This window comes from Sceloporus undulatus, chromosome 5, assembly GCF_019175285.1.
Source record: "Sceloporus undulatus isolate JIND9_A2432 ecotype Alabama chromosome 5, SceUnd_v1.1, whole genome shotgun sequence".
Lineage (NCBI taxonomy): Eukaryota > Metazoa > Chordata > Lepidosauria > Squamata > Phrynosomatidae > Sceloporus > Sceloporus undulatus.
The window spans coordinates 5,854,784-5,869,037 of record NC_056526.1 but is presented as its reverse complement, the minus strand read 5'-3'; the positions used below and the strand labels follow the sequence as shown (position 1 = coordinate 5,869,037).

At 39.0% G+C, this 14,254-nt stretch overlaps 1 protein-coding gene across 4 annotated transcripts in view; it reads right to left on the bottom strand.

Moving 5' to 3' along the window:
• CHCHD3 (coiled-coil-helix-coiled-coil-helix domain containing 3) overlaps nt 1-14,254 on the bottom strand; it is a 272,857-nt gene that overhangs the window by 115,649 nt on the left and 142,954 nt on the right. For 2 of the 4 annotated variants that reach the window (XM_042468794.1, XM_042468793.1), the window contains exons 5-6: nt 6,719-6,733; nt 2,304-2,387 (exon numbers count right to left, since the gene is read on the bottom strand). The exons of 1 other annotated variant lie outside the window; for it this stretch is intronic. In XM_042468794.1, the coding sequence (XP_042324728.1) occupies nt 2,304-2,387; nt 6,719-6,733 (99 nt within the window). The remainder of the gene's footprint in view (nt 1-2,303; nt 2,388-6,718; nt 6,734-14,254) is intronic. One more of the 4 variants, XM_042468795.1, reaches the window with a different exon arrangement.

Here is a 14,254-nt window from a genome sequence, read left to right as displayed (position 1 = left end):
AGTATTCTGGGGCTGAACTACCCATGTGTCAAATCTGAACAGCCAGGCCATGGACAGATCACAGCCGCATGGCTGCAGATGAATATTATGAAAACAAAAGACTACTGAAGAATTTCCAGGAGAGGAAATTCATCTCTTAAATAGGCTACATGGCCCTCATGGGATCACCAAAAGTCAACAGGCGACTTGAAGGTGTATGCGCAGACACACAGCTCTATGCACTTTTAAATTAAAAAACAAAACACTCTTTCCCCTCAAACCAGAACTTTTAGCCATTCCTGTTTGGGTTTGTTTTTTTTGTTTTTTGTTGTTGTTTTTTTGAGTGGGGAGATAAAAAGCCATTGAGCCCCAGGAGAATCCCGGTTGCAGAAAACCCAACCACTGAAATGTATCACCCCTGATCTTGGGGGGGGGGGTGTCAGATAGTGTATACTACCAAGAAACATGGAGGATTATGAAAACTTTCACGAAGCACCAGCTTTGCAATTTACAAGTTCTTCTCTCTCCTCCCCTTGCTCAATTCATCTATTGTTTCCATTATTTACTTTGTTGCTGTTATCTGCCACCAAACCAGGATCATTTTATGGCAACCCTACAACTGAGGGACCTCCAAAGGACCCTGTTATTTGCAACTCAGCTCAGGTCTCGCAAACTCCTTGACTGAGACAATTCATCTCTCCTTTCTTGCTGCTTCCCACTTTAATTGTATTCTCTGGAGAGGCGGGATATAAATTATTATTATTATTATTATTATTATTATTATTATTATTATTATTATTATTATTATTATTAATTGACCTTAGACAGTCCTGTGGTCTCATGATTTGCCCAAGGTATGAAAGCCTCAGTTCAGGCATTAGGTTACTAGAGAGAATTTAAGGCTTGATTTGTTCTTGGACCCATTGATTTGTCTTTCTGGCTTTCCATAGTATCTGCAGAGCTCTCCTCCTGCACTACATTTCAAATGGGTTGATTATCTTCCTGTCAACTTCCTTCACTGTCCACTATTCACACTCCTACATAGAGAATAAAAATATTACAGGGTAGATGATGCTGGTTTTGGTAATTGCACGTCTTCCTACTTGAGGATCTTATCTACTGTATATACTCGATTATAAGTCGACCTCATGTATAAATCAAGGGCAGGTGTTGAGGCCAAAATTATGGATTTTGATATGACCCATGGATAAGTTGAATATAAAATGTAGGGGCTTGTAATGAAGGATATAAAGGATGAAGCAAAGGGAAAAAATGCCAAAGAACTCACAAATTATTTTTGTAATTATTATATTATAATAATTATTATAATTATTCGTGCTCATACTACGGAGATGGATGAGAGAGTAGAAGGGGGTCAGTCCTTCCGGGGCAGATTAAATTCATCTTTCATCAGGGGATGGTGATATAGATATAATTTAAAGTACAGTACTTACATTGACCCTTGAATACATCGACTCAGGCTGTTTTGTAACCTAAATTTCTAGACTTATACATGAGTATATACAATAGTTCCATTATGGCTGCCCAAATTTAATCTTCTTCTGATTTTCTGACTACAGTCTCCAGTTTGATTTATTACTGACCCTAATGCTATGTGATACTGTTTTCAAGGCTTGTATGTAGTCTTTTGTTGAATTTTAACGTTTTCAATGTTTAATTTTTTTAAACTTTATAAATTCTTTAACTGCTTTTAAATAACTTTTATCTTTACACTTTTATGGAAGCTTTTGTATAGTTAGCTGCACTGAGTCTCCTTACTGAGACTATTATTATTTTAAAGTATAGAAAATCTTTATTTTGAAACCTTTGTAACGAATGCTTAAGTTGTGTAATTCTTCTACAACTATCATTTTTGTTCGTAATATTCAGCTGTAACCCATATTAATATTCTCTTTGTCAAATGGTAACTCCTCAAGCTAGGTTACAATGTATTACAATATCACAAGCAGTCTCCATCAGACGGATAAGACTACAGTGTGCTTTCCACCAGCTTTACAATCCCAGGACAATTGGCTGTCAGAGCAGAGTTCTTTTTGGCAAAGGTGGGTGGAAACAAATTGTCTGCAGCTGCTCCTTCTGTACTCAATGAACGGGGCCAACCTGGTCTCTCCTTTGCTACAACTGTCCTCCCTGGAAGAAGAAAGTGCAACCACCCAGTGTCCCTTGGCTCCCCATCCAGGGGCAGAGGCCAGAAAACGCTTCCCATCAGGTCGGCACATTGAAAAGAAACCTTCGCCAAAAACGAAATGTGTAACAGGAATTAACAGCAAACGCCTCTATTAAAAGAGAATAAACTCTCTCACCCTCTCTTCCAGTCGAGCCAGCTGCTCTTTGTAGTAGGCATCATGCTTCTTCAGCTCTCTGTCTTTCTCTTCCAGCTGCTTGGCCTAAAAAAAGCATCACAGACACACACACAAAGAGAGGAAACCAGATCAAGAAAAAGCAAACTCGCGCAATGCAAAAAGTCTGGTACAAACTGTGCCCATTAACTCTTACGTGGAAATTGGAGCCTGCAGCCGGTATGACTCTGCCAAGACCGTATATTAATAAGATCATGATTGGTACATTGAGACAGTTAAGTGCTTGCCATTGTATTTTCCTGTTTGTTCAACAGCTGTGCCACAGTTCATCCAAAATGGATCTAGGAAGTGCCACAAGACATAGCCAAACAAATAGCCATGGAATGAATTACTCAAAAAGAGACTGGTACCAACAGAAAATGATGGATGATCAGACCAACAATGAGGTCGCCAGGATGTAAGAAAAAGTCTGGAATAAGCATTCAGAAAAACAACAACAGAAGTTGGGATGAATGTGTAGTCAAATGTACACACCTCATACCAAATTTCTGAAATGTTTCTCCAACTGCAAGCATGGATCCCACAGATACACCGAAGCAAGAAGATTAATATCCATGGCACAGCCCCAGGTCAATATTATGCTGCAAACATAAACTATAGTCGTCCCTTCCAATTCACGGGGGATCTATTGCGGGCCACCATCACCCCGCAAATTGGGGAAAACGCAGATATTGGCACCCCACTGATCACAATGGGGATGCGCTCCCATGCACACATCATTATGTCCCTCTCAGCTTGTTGTCCTCAAAAGACCGAGGGATGTGAACTGCAAGACCATGAATCAGGAGGGACGACTGTACTTCCCAATGTTTTAAGCGTCATGGTCATCTTCATTTCTCAGTTTGTGGGGAGAGGTGCAAGACTAAGGGGGAATATGCATTTATTTTAACTTTATTTATTTTTTTAATTCATATCCCACCTTTCTCATACAAGATTCAAGGCATTTTACAAACATACAAAAAGGGTACAGTTTTAAAAATGTTTACAGATCAATTAAATGGCAACTCTGGGTCCATCTACACTGTGGAAATAAGACAGTTCAACACAACTTTAAGTGCTATAGCTATATCCTATGGAATCCTGGAATCTGTAGTTTTACATAGTCTTTAGCCTTCTCTGCCAAAGAGTGCATGGCAGTTAATGTGGTGTCAAACTGTATTATTTCTATATAGTAGATACACCCTCAGTTTAAAAACATGAATTTACACCAATACACAATTAAAACATAGTTTTAAAACAGATAAAACTTATTTTAAAAAGATAAAACCAGATACAGTGTGTCCTTGTTATTCGCTGGGGTTTGATTCCAGTATTCCTTGTGAATAACAAAATCTGTAGATGCTCAAGTCCCATTAAATATAATGGCATAGCAAAATGATGCCCCTTATATAAAATGGAAAAAGGTTTGCTGTTTGGAATTTATACTTTTTAAAAATATTTTCAAGCCGTGGATGCTTGAATCCGTGGATAAAAATAAATACGTGGATAAGGAGGACTAACTGTAAAAATGTCACCCTATTAAAAGGTGCCACATAAATAATAAGCCAAAGGCCTCCTTAAATAAAAAGGTCTTTTTGCTTGCTGGAAAAAGGAGAGAGGAGGACAACCAAACCTCTTGTGGGAGAAAATTTTACAATCTGGAAGCTGCCACTGAGAAGGCTCTCTTCTGTGTCCTGACCAAATATGCTTGCAATGGTGATGAGAACAAGAGAAAGGCTTTCACAGACAATCTTAAAACTCAAGCAGGCTCATCTGTGAAGATTTGATCTTCCAAATAGTGTGGATGCAAGCTGGGCTTTAAAGCTCATAACCAGCACTGTTTAGGCTGAGGGAGTCATCAGTTCATTGGACGTACTGGGAGTACCGTTGTCTTACTACTTTCTACCCATCTGTTTGTTTGGTGCTGCTGTGCAGTTGCGATCAAGCCAGGACTTCATCATGTTTTCAAGCACTCAACAAGGATGCTGAGAAGCCCTAGTTAGACATGCTTACATCCCCTGTAGATCTGCAATTACTTCTCCATAGCCATTGAAGCAAAAAGTTACATTCAACGGAACAGCCTACTTTGTACCACAGATCTACTTAGAAAGACAGCAAGAAATCTTTGCAAGTACACAAAGAAAATGTGTGTTTCCCTGGATCTTTGTCCTTCTAAATATACAGGACACACTAGCTCTCAGATAATTGCCAACAGTTATCAATTAGTTTTGGGAAGCTGCAATATTTCGAGGTAGGTGTCACGAGAGACAACCTCACACATTTTCAACTAGAGCAGTAGTCTTTCATCTTTGAATAACATTTTTGCTTGAAAGGAGATTCTCCCACTGGTGATCAAAGAGACAATTTTACTCCTTCTGTCCAAAACAGGCTACAAGGGAGCAATGAAGTCTGCAAAGAATCATCCTTGAGACTGGAATAGCTGTACTGGGATCTGAAGGAAGAGATGGAGCATTTCACTCGTACGTTGCCATACAAGTTTCATCCCAAACCAAGGTGGTTCTTTACGGACAAAATCAGATGTATTTTTACTTGTCAAACTTTTTTGTGACTGTTACTTCATATATCTTCTAAATCATGGTGCAAATCTGATTAATGAAATACAGTACATACATTCACAAGCAAGCAGGGTATTATTTACACTGATTCATTGTTATAACCAAACCATGTGCCCGTTGCTTGCATTATGCATGTTTTAAAAATGATACTTTCAAATAATAATATGAGGTAGGGATTTTCTTATGGATAGTAGCCATAACAGTGTGTACAGTTAAGTATAGCAAAACAAGAGCCTCCACTCTGGACAATTCTATCTTCTCCATTTCCCATGTATGAAAATGATACCTACTGTGGTTTGGTTACCCAAAATCTGTGGATGCTCAAGTATCATTGCATGCAATCGGGTAATGAAATGGTGTCTATTATATAAAAAGGCAAAATCAAGTTTTTTTTGTTGTTTTGTTCTGTTTTTCAGAAATTTAAATATATATATATATATTTAAGCCATGGAGGGTTGGATCCATTTATGGTTGAATCCATGGATATGCAGGGATGACTGCAGTATATAAATTTAAGAAACTGACAAATTTCCTAGCTTATTTCTATAGAAAAACTTCATCTAACTCAATAAATGTGCTTTATGGCTTTAATTTGTTCCAGAGATTAACTGAACAGGTAACACGAGTAACTTCCGATCATTTTAATATTAACTAAGCAATATTCAGGGAATTGTTACTTTTAATAACCAATGATTTAAATCTGGCCTTTTTTCCCTTTCTGATTTCATCTGTTATGATTTAGGTCATTCTAGTATGTCTCAAGCAATCAATCAAAGCCCTGTTACAGACTGCCAAAATAAAGCTGCTTCGGGTCTCTTTGGAGGTATGCTATTTAAATGATGCATGGGTCCTAAGGGTCTGGAGGTTGCACCAAAGCCACACTCCATTCCTAAGCACCGGAGTGCAGCTTTGGTGCAGCTTCCGGATTCTTAGGATGCATGCATCATTTAAACAGCATACCTCCAAAGAGACCCGAAGCAGCTTTATTTTGGCAGTCTGTAAAAGGCCAAAGTATCTTCAACAATATCAATGGTGACTTCCATAAAGTGCTGATCTACACTGAGCCCTTTTCACCTGACTAGCTGTTGTAGCAAACTTTGTCATCAGCTTCTTGTCCTGGAAACACAGAAAGCTAAGGAGAAGTTAAATTTTGAGTCCTCGTGACTATTCTGCTAATTCATGCTAACAAAGAGTAGCCAAGTAACACACCAGAAACCTAATGTTCTCCTTGGGTTGCATGTAGCCTGAGGAACTCCTATGAAATTCAGTTTTTATCTAGCATTTCTAAAGTTGTTGAAGAGCCCTCCTTAGGAGAAAGATGCTTCCTAAAGTAAGTAATAAGGTCCTCTCAGCCTACTCTTACCTCCCATTCCAACCAAAAGAATGCATTTGTAAACTCTGTCTCTCTTCTACTATGGAACCACCCACCTATGAAGGGACATCAATGGTCTGCCTAGCCTTCTTCTGGAGAAACAAGGCATCAATCCTATAAATTGTAACCCTCATGCTTAATTGTGAGCCCACCCCTTCTTGTTTAGAGGCACTACTATGTAGTATGGTTCAAGGATTTTGCCTTTAATACATGTGGGAAGGCTATTAAATTTTGCTTCTTTGTGGAGATACAACATCTGAGAATCCATATACTAAAGGAAAGACACTAACAGAACAATTATTCTGCTTAATGATCCCTTGCTTTGCTCAAACTATCCCCACCACCTGGAGAAACAACCCTCGTATTTTGGGGAACCACTATAACTACTCACAACCTTTATTTCCTCTGAAACGCTTAACTATTTGGCTTACCTTAATTTCCATCTCCTGAAAGCATGTAAATCCAGAAAACAGAGCCATAAATTTATGAAAGAAAATAGGATATTAAACAGAACCATAAAATGTGCAGGAACAGATGCAAATTCTTAAGAGTTTAAATCACTTTCCCAATAAAGTTAGTAGCATAACAAACACTGAAGCTTCTATGCAAAAATCAATAGTTGAGGTTCTTGAATTTTTGAATGTACAAAAGGTCAAACTAATTAATCTTGGTATCTGGGGGATGATGATCCAATTAGTGAAGCAACAGAGGTGCAGCAAAATGAAAGTTAGATAACAGGAAAGTATTTCAAATTTAGTCCAACTCAGGGCAGGTTTTGCCATTAATCCTGTCCATTTGGCTCTCTCTTCAATTACTTATAAGGCCACCTCAAGAACCTCCATAATTTCACAGGCACAGCCTCCATCAAGATCTTTATTATTTATCATTTATAATAACATTTCTAGCTTACAGTTTTCTGTTCAAAGTGACTAGCAAAAAAGAGTCTTTTGGGGAGAGAAACATTTGCAAGAAGGCAATGAAACAAGAACCAGGAGGCAGAAAGTCTCATTTCTAGGACAGAAAGTGCTGCCACAAAAAAGTCCTTTGTAAAGTTGACACCAACCATGAACAATAAATAGGGACTTCAATGTTAGCGGTAGTAGTGAGCACTAGATCTAACTAACAACCCATAGGTCTTCCATACCTCCATTCACCCCCAAATGGCATGTGGCTAGCTGAAGTTAGAAATGGAAGAGCAGACTAGGAGGGAGTTTCTCTTCTCTAGAGTCAGGAGAGCTCTTAAGGGTTTCATGTATTTATATCACTTCTGTTCTTCAACCACAGATCAGAGTCTGCAACCCTCATATAGTGATGGATGCTATATTCAATATTCAACACTTACTGAGAAACAAAGATGGTGATTATTCTTTTGGTTCAGATATATCTGAGAAATGTAATAATCCTATAATACATAGACATATTGTGTGCACATTGGCTGCATCTGTACACAATAAACCACACTGTGTACATCCTAAAATTTAGCATCTGAATGTTAAACTGTATACAACATATTGTCTTGGCGTCTCAGCTTCTGGACCTCCAGAAGTACTTTAGCTCCTAGAATCTCTGACCATTGGTCATTCTGGTTTGTGCTTCTGGAAGCTGATGTTAAATACCTCTGGAGGTCTAAAGATGGGGAAACACTGTCTTGGTGTTCCTGTACATGCAGGTCAAATAGAGTCAAGATACATCTACTTTCGCACTCAGCTTTAACTTCTAGAGATCTGGAAGAGCAAATGGGTGCTGAAGAAAAGCAACTTTTAACAACTCGTACTTACAACCATTTAAAAAGGCACTGTACTTCTCCATCCCCCCCCCCCCAAAAAAAAATCTGGCAGAGGAGCAACAGGAATATAACAGCTACAAGAAGATCAGGACCATCCTAGTAAATGTGAATCCTTAATGCATAGAAAAATGTCAGATCTCACATGTTTCTATCAATGTGAAGCTCAAGAGCTCAATAAGTCAATAGAGTGGAAAGCGGCAGGGAAAAAGTCTCAGAGCACTCTGAATCCCAACATTTACCATTTAGGAAATTTAAGAGTATTAAAAAATAAAACACAGTGAAAGAAAAAGGTCAGCGATGCATAGCAAGCGACTAGGGGAGACTGCAAGGGACTTAATCACAAACAAATTCTCCTGGCTGACTTCAACAGATCAATTAAAAGCAATTGCCTGGACCTTAACAAAGGAAAACAAAAGCAGGAAATTAACAGACTCACTGCTGTGGAACAAGACGAGAAGGAAAGAAAATTAAAGGATTGCACAACTGTGAGAAGCAGAACACACATACGCAGAGACCACTGTGTTATGTCCTAGAATGTAAGGCATAAAACTGGCTCATCGACACAAAACAAAAAACAAGCTTCATTTATATACTGCTTCCTACCGCAATGTCTAAGCGGTTTACAACTGTAAGCTAATTTGCCCCCAACAGTCTGGGTACTCATTTTAGCTACCTCCTCGGAAGGATGCAAGCCTGAGTCAAGCTTGAGCCCTTTTTGCTGGTCTTGAACTCGCAACCTTGTGGTTTTGAGTGAGTGGCTGCAGGACAGGCATTTAACCACTGTGCCACCAGGGCTCCAGATTCCCCTTGCTTGATCCCAGCTTCACTTGATTAGTCAACATTTCAACAAGTCTGGGAACTGAGTCCATTGAAAAGTATTGGTTCTCAGTCCTCTCTCTTTTTTTTTCTTTTTTAAATGTAGGATGGCCCATTCACAAATGTAAGCCAGCCCTCAATGCTTCGGTGTTCAACTAATGAACAAATATGTGTGAACCAGCCCATAAATTACACTCTTTCTTCCCGTCACAAGCTGGGGTTGCTTCAAATAAGGGCACTGTGACAGGGCATATTTAGAAAACAATCTGCAACGTCACAGATTAAAAAAGAAATGCTGGACCATCTCTCTGAATGCTAAATAAGCTCAAGACATTTGGACATTATCCAAATAGAGACATTATCCAGTTACAGCGTAACAGAGACCCAGTACTCTTTGGACAATGGAGTGTGACGGTAAAAGGTTTCACACAATATGGTATCCTCACTTAAAAAGGCAAGTTGGACCACATTAGCTCTGACTCTTGCAATCCTATCACCTTCACTGTGTGTGCATGCATATACTTTTATTTATGCATTTTTTTTTCAGAAGTGACCCAAGGCAGCTCACAGATAAAACCCTTTTTTATAAAAAATTACAATAAAATTTAAAACTATCAAGATAATCTAAAAACAGCATAAAATTACTTAAAATACGCAAAAGCTAAAAGGCATAACTACAGGCACACAGACGCACATACACACCATTATTTAAAGAGACAACTGTATAATGGCAGCCAGGAGATGCTGCTCAACAATAACAAAAGACAAAATGAGAAGATATTTGTGGTACATATTCAGGTAGAGTGGCTGAAGGAAAATAATGAGATTCAGTGGGAAAGGTGCACTACGAAAGTATTAGTGCTAGCCTAATACTTCAAAACTAGAGAAACAAAAGGGGTATACACATTACACACACTATGCATGCAAGAAAAGGTATATTATTCTTGGGTAAAATTTCCCAATATTTTGCATGCCTATTTAAAATAGGATTTCCCATTTTAAAAGGAATGAGAATCAGTCCCAATCTTTAGGCTTCAATGATGTATTTATCATTGAAGAAGAAGAGAATCGGCTAAATATTCCCAAACTGGGCTTCTCTCAACCTATGTTGTGGCTCATATGTAGTACATTGGCTGGAGTACCTAGCAGATCATGAAGTGACAAGAAGGGGTGACGGGGAGAATAAAGCTTACCAGATGTCAGAAGTAGTTGTTACAGTTTCTTTTAAAATTTACTCAAAAAATTCCTTCTAGCATCCAATAACCTGCCTTGCACCAGAGCAGACTAGAAGTGTTTCCCCTCACTGCTACTGTCACTAACAACAGAGAAAGTAATGGGAGAGACAAATGAGTTAGAGGAATCAATCTGGATAATAGGGAGGGAGAAAGGCTAGAGAACGGGTAAGTAAGTAGGGAGTTATTCTCTGCATCAAACTAAAATCTAAGCTGGAGAGAAAATTCAGAGGTCTTAAGGCTCTTCTTTTGTTTGAGAGACACACTACATCGTCCCAAAATATTTGTCCCTGAAAACCCACCCGTCCCAATGAAGAATACAGAACTGAATTACCGAGATCTCATAAGACATAAAAGATATAAGATCTACAAAGTAGTAAACACATCTGTTTGAAGTTTAATTTACCTAAATCAAACTATTTGCACACAAAATGTACCTTCCCCAAAATTCAAGTAATGGGGCCAGAGTGAAGAAAAGACATTAAGTTGGATGACTAAGTTTGAAACAACATTTTCGGCCAATTCCACTTTTTGACAGCTGGTCCGAACCCATCAGATAAGTGTGTGTGTGTGTGGGGGGGTGTTCCTGTATATTTTAAACATTACATCTTATACTCTATGGGGTTATACTCTGTATTCCAGAGGTATATTCCCAGGCCTTGAAGTAAGCAACCAAAATACCAAGCCAGGCATGTAATACTCCTAGCTACATAGATCCTTTGAAATAAATGGGACCTGATAGCCAGTTAATTATATCTAGAGAAATGAGATCACTCCACCCAACACAGATGTCTTGGGCCATCTGTCAGGGTTGGATCTGCAATTATATCTTTTGGTCAACATTCTCTGTCCTAGAGATTATTTTCTTTCTCTTCCTTTAAATATCATGACACTAAACCTCAGATCAGAATGCTGGGCATCGTAGAGCTTCTTGGCTGCATGATCCCAAATCCTTCTTACGCAAGTCGCTCAGATGTACCTGGGCTGGCATTTGACGCTCTCCTTTTGAGGTGTTAGGCTTTTTATCATCTTTCTGGGGGCTTTTTAAAAGTTTCTTATCATGATGTGCTAAGATTCCTCCTTGCTAACAGCTCAATATATTCCTTCTTTGAGATGAATCCACTGATTGCCACACACCTATTACTGTCCAGAAAGAATAAAGGACAAAGCTCCTCTCTCTGCAGCTTGATGGCTGCCATTCAGAAGAAGACTTTAAATGTGTGTGGGGGGGATTTAGACTTCTAACTATACATCTCTCTTACTAAAGCCAACATTAAATTGGAGGCAGTCCCGGAAATGACCCTCAAAGTTCTTATTGTCATGGCTGATTTAATGTTAGCTTCGATAGGGGCATCTGTGAGCACAGAGCGACAGTTTCGGAAGTGACCTCTCCGCTCCAAGGCATTCCTCAGCTCAGTGTTTTCATCAGAACTATTTTGAAAAAAGAAGCAGTGAACCTTGTACGATTTCTCATTTACAAATAAAGTGCAACATTCAGCTAATTGAATACATGGCTACTGTTAATTATTTTGTTACGGCTAATTGATATTCACTGAGATCGTGTTCTGCAGCCCCATAAATATAATATTACCTTGCCAAGGGTGTATATCAGCAGTGAGCTCCCTGGCTGTGGCAGGTTTATGCAGCCTCTCATACAAATGCTACTGGGGCTTCTGTTTTGAATATGGATTTTTTATGTATTTATTATTTTATTTTATTTTTTGCTTGCTTTGCATTATTTGGAAAATACAAATGTCACTGGCCACTTGGTGGAAACTGTTGTGTGAATTATTTATGCACTTGGAAATACCTGCAATTCCTCTCGCAGTACAGAAAAGCATTACTTCTTGGTTGTCACTGAATCCCTTTTGCTATAGTCGAGATTTATTTCTTCATGTCAGTGACAGTGCTAGCACAGCTCCATGGCCAACAAAATGTGCTATGAACCAAGAAGTCCCTAGTTAAAAGCTTGTCTCCATGGCAGAGTACATATTTTACATTGATGAGGTCTTGCGTTCAGTCCTCTACATCTCCCATTGAAAGGATCTCAGACAGTAGAGTTGGGAAAGACCTAAGGAAGCTGATGATACTTAGGGCAGAAAGAGTTGGTCTTACTGATGCAAGGCAACCTTGTTGGACAGACTTCATGCTTGCAGAATTTACTTAGACTGCTAATGCAATCCAGAGAGATGACAAATGGAACCTAGTTCAAAAAGACCAACATTCAGAATGATAGAATTCAGAGCCCTGGAATGAGAACTAAAACTACATGAAGTTCAAAGTCTTTCCATATGACAATTCACTCCTCCTTATCACAAGCTTTCCCTCACCCCTCTATTTCAGCACTATAAGGGTACGGTTTAGGGGAAAGTTGTTCATCATTATGCCCTACCAACCAACACAGCCTGACTTAATAGAGACATTTTTGCTCTGTCTTCAATACACAAAGACACACACAGACACAGTATAAGAATCTGAAACACCACAGAATAAATCAGGGAGCTTGAAATGGGGGAGAGGGGGCATGGATGCTCAAGTCCCTTCCAAGACAAGGTTGGGAGTTTAGCCCTCTCCCCAGAAAATGATCAAGCAAACTCAGGAAATATCAGTCAAGACCATACTAATGATCACTGTTTTTGGTCTCATAGTACTCAGATTGTTAACAGCTTCATTTGGATAATGAAGATGATTATTGTTTTAATGTGATGTATTATTTTTCTAGTGTCTAAATACTCCAAGATACCAGACCCTGATTGATCTTGGAAGCTAAGAAGGCTCAGCTCTATTTAATACTTGGATGAGAGACCACCAATGACTAACAGATGCTGTAGGCTATAGTTCTAAGGAAAGAACTGGCAAAACCATCTTCCCTAAGAAAACCATATTAAATTTATAGGGTTCCTATAAGTCAACAGGCGAGTTGAAGGTGCGCACGCATGCACACACGAACACACATTCTGTTTCTATTGTTTTGAAAAAACATACATGCAAGTAGTCAAAATTAATAATGACCTTCTTGTCAATGTCGAGAGTCTTCTCCCCCCTCCACTTCAAAAAACAGATTCAGGGGTCCCTGGAATAAACTGATTTCTAGCCCTGGAGAACACATGGAGTATGAAGGGATTAAAGGGAAAAGTTATATGTATTTTATATATCCTTTCCACATCAGGTCACTTTGGGCCCCAAGTGTGGTTAAATATTTAAAATGTAATACGAAGGTTACATAATAATTTATTAGATATTTACCAAGCTCCCCAAAAACAGTTTTAACATCTAATAAGCAGCCATCGGGGGGAAATCCATCATTATATTTACCATATTATATTAACAACTTGGAAGCGCTCTAACAATTCTGTCCTTGCTTCTTAAGCCACTTCCATAGTGTTTCCCAAAGGGGAGGAAAAAAGACAGGTGGATCCTATAAAGAACAGAAATAAAAAACTCTGCTCAAACGGTCGACAACTGACATGTCTTGTGTTTGTAAAGAGAACAAAGATCCGTCCATCAAGGCTGACTTGACAAGACTACCTGATGAAATGCTAAGTGACGAAACAAGGGCTTTTTGCACTGAATAAAGCAAAAGGTCGTAAGAAGAGTCTACAGGCCTTCAGGCACTGGATCGTGCTTCAAAGGGAAGGTTAATGTTAAAAAGGAGGGTAAAGAGAGCAGCTGTTAAAGCACAGGACTTGCACAGCATGAGGAATACAGAGTTCTAGCAGGAAGTGTGAGTGTAGCATTGTTTAATACAACAAGATCTGCAAATGTCATAATGTACCTTGAGTGATTCTCTCATTCTGGAAGCTCTATAACAAAGACTGGGAGAAAAACAGGTTGGAGTGGAGATGTGGAAACAGACTAAGCCATGGTTTAGAGCGACAGAAACAAGCCAAACTGAGCCTCAAGCAAGTGTGTACCACTCTCCCTCTCTTCCTTGGATCCAGTCCTGAAGAGGGGATAAAATATTTTTATTTGATTAAGTAACACACTAGCCAAGATCCTACAGTGCAAAGATACCCAACTGAACACTAAATTTAAGATCATCCAAGCCACTGTATTACCCGTCACAATGTACAGATGTGAGAGCTGGACAGCAAGGGAAGTGGATAGAAAAAAATCAACTTATTTGAGATATG